Source organism: Bos javanicus, chromosome 18 (genome assembly GCF_032452875.1).
Source record: "Bos javanicus breed banteng chromosome 18, ARS-OSU_banteng_1.0, whole genome shotgun sequence".
Lineage (NCBI taxonomy): Eukaryota > Metazoa > Chordata > Mammalia > Artiodactyla > Bovidae > Bos > Bos javanicus.
In genome coordinates this window covers 17,943,534-17,951,370 of record NC_083885.1, presented here as the reverse complement: position 1 = coordinate 17,951,370, position 7,837 = coordinate 17,943,534, and the positions used below count along the sequence as shown (strand labels likewise).

Genomic DNA, 7,837 nt, shown 5'->3' with positions numbered 1-7,837 from the left:
GTCTATACGCAAGGCAATAGTATGTAAGTACACGTGGATAGAACAGGCCACAAAGGTGTACAGTAAATAAACTGCGGATGCAAAGTATAAAATTTTAAGTGCAAAAGATAAAAATGGTATCAGGGAAATGAACCTGTCTGCGATGCCACTGTACTTGCCAGTGCCTCCTGCACTAGACTGTAAGAGGCACGAAGGCAGGCCTCGTCCGATTTTGCTCATCACTATGCTCTCAGCGCCTGGAAGCCTGGCACTTCGCGTCCACGAGTGTTCAATGCTCTATCTCGAATAAGTGAAATAAAGAATAAATGAGTGCTCGCTCGATCCGACTCCGCGACCCGCAGAAGCGGGCTAGAACGGCCGGCCCAGCGCCATACTCTCGGCCGCGAGGCCAGGATGTGGACACTGGCATCGATGCCCCGCGGCGCCAGCTCCCAGCCGCTGCACGTGCGCCTCCTTGCACCCAGGCCTCGGCGCACGCCCCGCCCCACCACGCACGCACGCGCCCTGAAGCCTGGCCGCCGGGTCGGCCCGCTTGCCGAGGCTCACCCGCGCGTCCGCTGCCCCTCACCCCTTTACCCACTGGGGGGCGCTCCCCTCCCGCCCCACGCGCCCACACTCGCGCGTCTCTCGGTCTCTGGCGACTCTTCTCCGGAACCTGGGCTTGCGCGCCGCCTCCTACCTGAGGGCCGGCGAGGGAGGAGGGCGGAAGGGCTGAGGGGGCTGAACAAGATCGTATCGGGAGGCGGGAGACAAGAGAGCGAGTGGCCGCCGCAGACGGCATAGAAACGCGGGCGCGCGCGCGCGCGTTCCCGGCCCTCGCTCCCTCCGTCGACTCTCCTCCTGAGCCCAACCCTGCTGCCGCGCGCCGCCGGCCTCGCCTCGCCTAATAACAACGGCGCCCAGGGTCAGGTGGCCGCGCGCGGACAGCGCCGTCATTGGCTCGGCGGGGAGCGCGGCGCGCCAGGATTGGTCGGGGGGTGGAGCTTCTGCCGGTGCGGGGGCGGGGCTGGAGAGGGAGGCGGGGAGGGAGATGGTAGGGGCGGGGCCAGGCCGCGGTCCGCGCCTTTGTGCCAGGCGCGCGCTCTCCGCCGGCTCCGGCTGCATCGCCGGCTGCATCAATAATTCAGAGCGGCGGCGGCGGCGGCAGCGGCCGGTGCGGGCAGGAGACGGCGGAATCAGCGGGGATCGAGCGGCAGCGGCTATGCATCCAAGTGCGGCTGGGCAGCCACGGTACCCCTGAGGCCCGGGCGGGGCTCCGGGAGCATCGCTCGAGGGGCACGCTTGCCCAGGAGTGCAAGAAGACCCGAAGTGTCCAGAGCGGCGTCGGCAGAGCTGAACACGGATCTGAGGAGGGGGCTTCGGAGCCGGGCTGGGGCGGGGGGGCGGCTGGCGCAGGCAGCCCCCGGGGTGGGGGGCGGGGTGGGCGCCGGCGCCGCGATGCTGGGCGTCGTGGAGCTGCTGCTGCTGGGGGCAGCATGGTTGGCGGGCCCGGCCCGCGGGCAGAACGAGACGGAGCCCATCGTGCTAGAAGGCAAGTGCCTGGTGGTTTGCGACTCCAATCCTACGTCCGATCCCACGGGCACAGCTCTGGGCATCTCTGTGCGCTCCGGCAGCGCCAAGGTGGCTTTCTCTGCCATCAGAAGCACCAACCACGAGCCGTCCGAGATGAGTAATCGCACCATGATCATCTACTTCGACCAGGTGAGTGCTCCAGGAAGACTGGATGGGTGGGGGTTGGGGGAGAGGTAGTAGGTAGATATTCGACCCTCTCCGAGGTCTCAGCGGAAACGTGGGGACAAGAGTTCGGATAGATTCTTGCCCACTCCCCTTCGTTCCCGTCTCGTTATAGGTACTAGTGAACATCGGGAACAACTTTGATTCAGAACGCAGCACTTTCATCGCCCCGCGCAAAGGAATCTACAGTTTTAACTTCCACGTGGTAAAAGTCTACAACAGACAGACCATCCAGGTCAGCTTCCGCCTCAGGGCCAGGCCCCAGCCCCGGTAGGGGGCTACTGGCCGCGGGAGTGAGTCGGCCCGGCGTGGGTGGGAAATAGAAGGGGCAGCCGCATGTGCCCAAGGCAGCTTGGAGGAACGGGTAGCAGGGCCTCACGGTTCTCTGGCTTGGACTCTCCCTTGTTTTCCAGTCATGGGTTCTTGAAACCACCTCCAGGCACAGTTTTCTGCCTCCGCCTTGTGGGACCCTCCAAAGAGGTCCTCCCGCTACGGAAGCCCGGGGATTTCTCTTTAGAGTTTCTGTTAGCATCCCAGACAGTTCCCGCTTCCGGAAGCTTTCCGCGGATCCTCTCCTTCAGCACCACGGACAGTATCCCCGACTCCTGTCCCAGTTCTGAAGCGGGCGAGAAACCTGTGCGCTTGCCTTCAGTGCCACGCTCCGGGGGAGTCCTGGCGTCCCTCTGGGGACCCACTCCGGATTTCTGAACAAGTAGCGCCTAACTATATCAGTTGAAAGGTGGAGAGAAAAGGGAGGGGTGTAGTGTCACACCCTCCTGGCTCCAGCCTTGCCCCAGCCAGCACTCACTGGCTCTCCAGGGTTCCCAAAGGTTTTCAGGTTTGCTTTGGGCGGACACAGAAGGCAGAACGCGCGGCTGGGGAGAGGGCCATGGGCCTTTATCTGCTGATGCCACCGCAAGGGCAAAGCCAGGCGGTGGAGGGCAAGGCTGGATCTGGGACGAAAACTGAGCCCGGAGTTTGGGGATGAAACACGGAGTGCAGCTCTGAGAGAGATTTCTCATCTGCCGAAATCTTGCCTGGCTACTCCGCTGCATCTCTGCTGTGTCCCGGCATCTGGAATCGGGAGGAGCCAGGGTTTTTGTTTGTATTTGTTTGTGTTCCCGGAAGCGCCAGTTGTCTGACTTTCTCTCTGAGGCTGGCGGGGAGGGCAGGGCCGAAGGTCTCTGGGCGCCTGAGCCACCTACGGGTTCACTAAACCGGATAAAAGAGCGCCGTCAGGGTTCGATTGGCGGGCCCAAGAAGTGAAAGTTACTCCCGTTTGGGGAGCAGACCCTTTCTGTCACCCAGATGGGTCGCCTTCGCCTCATTGGGCCCTCGGTAGTAAATTACAAAGCCCCGTTTCTTTCCGCCCCCGCCCACCCGCCGCCCCCTGCTTCCAAGCTTTACGTCAGTCAGCCAAGCGGTGAAGGTTCGCTATTTTATCTACGCTTCGGTACCCCACTGGGTTGCCCCTCTGAAGCCGGCCTTTCTCTTTCTCAGGTGAGCCTCATGTTAAACGGGTGGCCGGTGATTTCAGCCTTCGCTGGTGACCAGGACGTGACCCGGGAGGCCGCCAGCAACGGAGTTCTAATCCAGATGGAGAAAGGCGACCGAGCATACCTCAAGCTGGAGCGGGGAAACTTGATGGGGGGCTGGAAGTATTCGACCTTCTCCGGATTCCTCGTATTTCCCCTCTGACTGGCTCATCTCGGGAATGGAGGCAGGGAGAGGGCGAAGGCAGGAGGGGAAAATTATAAAGAGGCTGAACTTTAGAGGACGAGAAAGCGGCACGACTTGAAACTTCCTACTTGTTCCCCAGCTGTATCCGGTAAACGAAGCGCAGCCCGGCGGTTGGACAACTTAGTCCATTTCCTCTTTAGGAGAAGTAAATTCCGCTTAGCTCTGCGCACTCCCATTTCCAAAATAAACTCGCCCCCAACTCCAGTTGCAGTAATCAAGAAAGACAGACTGCCTTGTCACTGTTTCTTACCCCGTGTTCATGTTCCCTACAATTTATATAAAAGAAACTTTGCATTTCACTGTATAATGTGAAATATCTTCCTCCTCTGAGTCCCGCTCTTAATCTTTTCATCCGCTGAAATCTGATATGTCCCTCCCCCCCCTTTTTTTTATTTTGGAGAGGGGGGAAGGATTTTTTTTTTTTTGGATGGGGAAGTAGTTTTAATTTGGCAAGTACTGCTCTTAAAACACCGCTCGAATTAATTAGCTGAAGGTACTTTGTATGTATCCTCGGCTGCTTGTTAGCAGAGAAAGGACTCACCTTAGTGGTGACTGGTTTAAAAAAAGAAATATATATATATATATAAATATATATCATTTGTATACGAAGAACTGTTCCCAGTGGAAACTGGCTGTATTTCCGTATTTCTATGTCCCATTTGGAGTGATCGTGAAATCTAAGGCTGCTTGATGTTCTGATGCTTGTCAATGCCCTAGTGTTCTGTGGCTCCACTAAACGCCAGGAGGTTCTTCGGGACGCTTCCTCGTCCTCTGTAATATACCTGTGAATAGCCAAGATTTAATTTTGCTTTAATCCAATAAAGTTCAAGTGGAACTTTTATTTTTCTGAAACAGCTTTCTAAACTACGCACCTCCCCTAGTTGCGAGGTCTGGGGGCAGGGGTGCGGAAGGGTGAGATTCAGAGGTGTAGGGGACTTGGCGGCGTGCAAGCCGAGAAAGGCTAAGGCAGCGTCGGCCCTCGCTCCTTCCTGCGCGGGCCTAGGGCCAACCATGCATTCCGCCCTGTGCTCCCTGCTTTGGCGCAAACGTAAGAAATATGGTTGAAATGTTGCTAGGCGAGGCCCGACAGCCGGCCTGGAAGCGAAAAAGGCTTTTCGCAGTCCAAGTGCATCAGGAATAATTCCAACTCGAGGAGCCAGAACCTTTCTGCCCTTTCGTCACGCTTCCCACGCCTCTGCCTCCGGACCGTCCGCTCACAGATCCCGAAGCTGCGTCTGTTTTATTCCGCCTCCGCTGAATCCCGAGTCTGCGCCGGCGGTATTACCGGGCGCCGGGGACTTGTGATCGCGCTCATCGCAGGACTTTTATTCAAGAGGTTCGTCCAGGAGTTTTGATTGTATCGGAACATAATGTGAAAGCAAAATTGAAATAAACGACTTCGTTTTAAGTCTGGAAGTCTGACCAAGTCGCTTCGGCAGAGGGGAGGTCGGGCCGGGAAAAGCAGGTGGGCGGCCAAGGGGCGGGAGCCGCGGCCTGCATGGGCCCTTCTGGCTCTGGTCCTTTTGGAGGCTTCTCCTGGCCCGAGATTCAGAGATGAATTTAATTAGAGATGGAGAGAAGCGGGAAAGAGGTTAATAATAGCACCGTAAACAATGTTTCTCGATTTATTCCTGCGGCTCCTTTTGATTTAGAGTCAACAAGCGAGCGACCTGAGCTGAAACTCAGCCCGGGCTTCTCCGCACGCAATCCAGGAGCTCGGGCGTCTAGCTGGTGCCCTCAGCGGCCCCAGCGGCCCCGGACCCCTCAGGGGTTAAGCAGGGACTTGGGACTGAGGAGGGGAACCGGTTTTTTTCCTGCCCCACAGTTCTCCACCCTAGTCAGTCCCCAGGGAAGTGAGGATAAGGAGTCCTAAAGGAATTTTTAAACCATTCTTAAAGAAAAGCAACAAGACTCTAACCTCCCCCCCTCCCCAACTTTCTCCGCATTCTTCCAGTTGGGAGGGAGAAATCTGAGAGAACTGGAGCGCCGGGCAGCGGAACTAGTTCGACCCCGGCTCAGCGGGAGCAGAGCCAGCCCGCCAGGCACCCGCATACCGCACAAGCTAAGGCTCACCGCCGCGCAGGTGGGGTAGCCACCGCTCACGGGAACTGAGCCCCAAGCACCCTTGAAACTGACTCGCCTGTGAGTGGATGGTCGGCGAGCAGACCCGCACTGTGGGTGTCCAAGCGGTGCGACCTCCAGGCGGTGTTCTGCAGGGATACTTTGGCAAGTCCTCCTGCTTGGCCTCAGTTTGCCCATCTGTAGAAAGAGGGAGGAATCTGAACATCTCCAAGAGTCCTCCTGCCCCGAGGTTCTAGCCTTTCTCTCTGGTCTTTTGCCTGGCTTTAGGGAGTCCTGGCTGCAGCCAGGTGATCTGGAGCCTGTAGGCTAGCCCGGAGTCAGGGAGAAGCAGCCTATCCAGGAACTCAGGTTCACTTTGAGCCCTTGCTCTAGGGCCTGAAAGGTCAACACAGATAGGGAGTGAAGGGGCCCTCAGTGGGACAAGAGTGCGAAGTTATCCCTTGATTCTGCTGGGGCTCCAGCTGGCCCCTTCCTGGCTGGAGCGCTTTCTCTCCAAACTCTGACCTTGGCCTTGGGGATCCTGCTTAGCTGGTTTCAGCCACTTCTTTCATCTCCTGCTTCCTTCTCTCCATCTCCTGTCTTTGTGCCTTTGCACCTGCCGTTTCTTTGCTTCAAGTTGAAGCACCTTTTTTCTTCTTTCCCCACTTGGTAGAATCTTCTCTTTCTGGGGATCTAAGCAGTTCAACTAAAAGGCCTTGTCCTCTGGGAAGTGGTCCTGTCCATACAGCACAGACCCTGCCTTCCCCAGGCTCACAGCCCCCTCCTCAACATTCCACCAGGCCCTACCTGGAGTTGGCAGGGAGGACAACTTCGAGCTGTGGACAGCTCTTTCTTTAAGACCATCTGGGGCCTGGCACTTGGCAGTTGGGCCACCTCCCTCACCTCTGGGGCAAATGTGGAGGTGATTGTTACTCTGCCAGAGGCAGGTGAATGACCTTCATCTGAAAATTGTGTTCCAGCTTCAAGGAGTGTGCGTTGAGGATTGAGAGGGTTAGAGAAAAAGGGGGTTATTAGCTCCATAGGGACTACCTTCCTGCCCCCAACCAGAGGCTAGGAAGGGGAGGGTGTTATTCTAACCCACCTAAGAGTGGCTTTCTTTAAAGCTTAGAATCCTCTAGGCCTTTCTAGATCTGGGTCCTGTTTCTTGCTTTTATCTCAAATAAACCTGATCGGAATCAAGGCTGTAGGAGTTCCAGGACCACATCTTCATTCAGCTTCATCTTCTGTCTAAAAGTCTCCTTTCCTGCCCGGGTCACCTTGGTTACTTCCTTCTGTTCTGCCTCAGTGGTCACCTCCCACGGGGAGACTTCCTCACCCCAGATAGGAGAGTGGTAACCTACCTCTTCCAGGCCTTCTGCTTTGGAGTGTGGTCTCTCTTACCACACTGCCTCCTCCCCCACCCAGTTCCCGAGTGCAGAGCTTGAGTTAGGGGTCTGGTGGAGGGAAACTATGGAACTACCGAGAGCCAGCGGGCTGAAGCGGCGTGGGGGGCGGGGAGTGGGGAGCGGTGGGGGTGTTGGGGAGGGGGAAGCGGGGAAGGGGTGGCCGGATGGGGGGATGTAGGAGGGGTGGTTTCTAAGACCCAACGAGCCCAGACCAGACTCGTAGGTCGAAGTGTTCCAGGCAGCACCCTGAGATTCTGGGTGTCTCCGTACCAGCGCTGGATCCCTGGCCAGGTGCCAGGGTCACTGTCGCCCGTGTAGTCTGCTGCGCAGCGCGGGGTTGCGCGACGTTCCGCGCAAGGTCCCAGGGCTCGCTAGCTCGCCGGGGCTTTCACTGTTAGCAGAGCTGGGAGCGCGCCCTCCAAGCTGCGCTGGAGCTGATGCTCGTACCCCGGGCGGATTGGTTCCTAATGAGAACATAATTACCCAGATGGAGAGGGAGCCTCACCCCGCTCCTTAATTGTTACCGTTATGGGGTAGTGGAGAGGCGAGAGAGTGCTGGGCTGAGCTACGGGGCGGGCATTTCCGCGCATACAGGGCGGGGTCCTGGGACCCCCCGCCCCCACCGGCACACCCAGCTGAGGTGAAGGCTTGGCGCCCTGCTCTCGACCCCTGGCGCGCAGTGCGTCCTGATACTACTTCCTCCCCCAGCCCGAACCGCGTTTTCCTCAACTCCTAGATGCAAGGGGTGGATTAGATGTCTAGGGTATCCTCCAGGTGATCTGACTTTTCTGATCAGCAGGTCGGTGAGTCGTCTTCCCCGTCCCCCACCCGCCACACACCTCCAGGCTGCGTTTGTCACCCCTGCTAGCTTTCAGACAAAACAGTGCAACCTTTTA

The 7,837-nt window shown here is 57.8% G+C and overlaps 1 protein-coding gene across 1 annotated transcript; it reads left to right on the top strand.

The window, feature by feature from the left end:
* The first annotated feature begins 1,422 nt into the window (after positions 1 to 1,422).
* On the top strand, positions 1,423 to 4,882 carry CBLN1 (cerebellin 1 precursor). Its single transcript, XM_061387115.1, has 3 exons — positions 1,423 to 1,701; positions 1,850 to 1,969; positions 3,235 to 4,882. Exons 1-3 carry the CDS (start codon positions 1,438 to 1,440, stop codon positions 3,430 to 3,432), a joined length of 582 nt encoding a protein of 193 aa, XP_061243099.1. The 5' UTR covers positions 1,423 to 1,437; the 3' UTR covers positions 3,433 to 4,882.
* Positions 4,883 to 7,837: the final 2,955 nt, after the last annotated feature.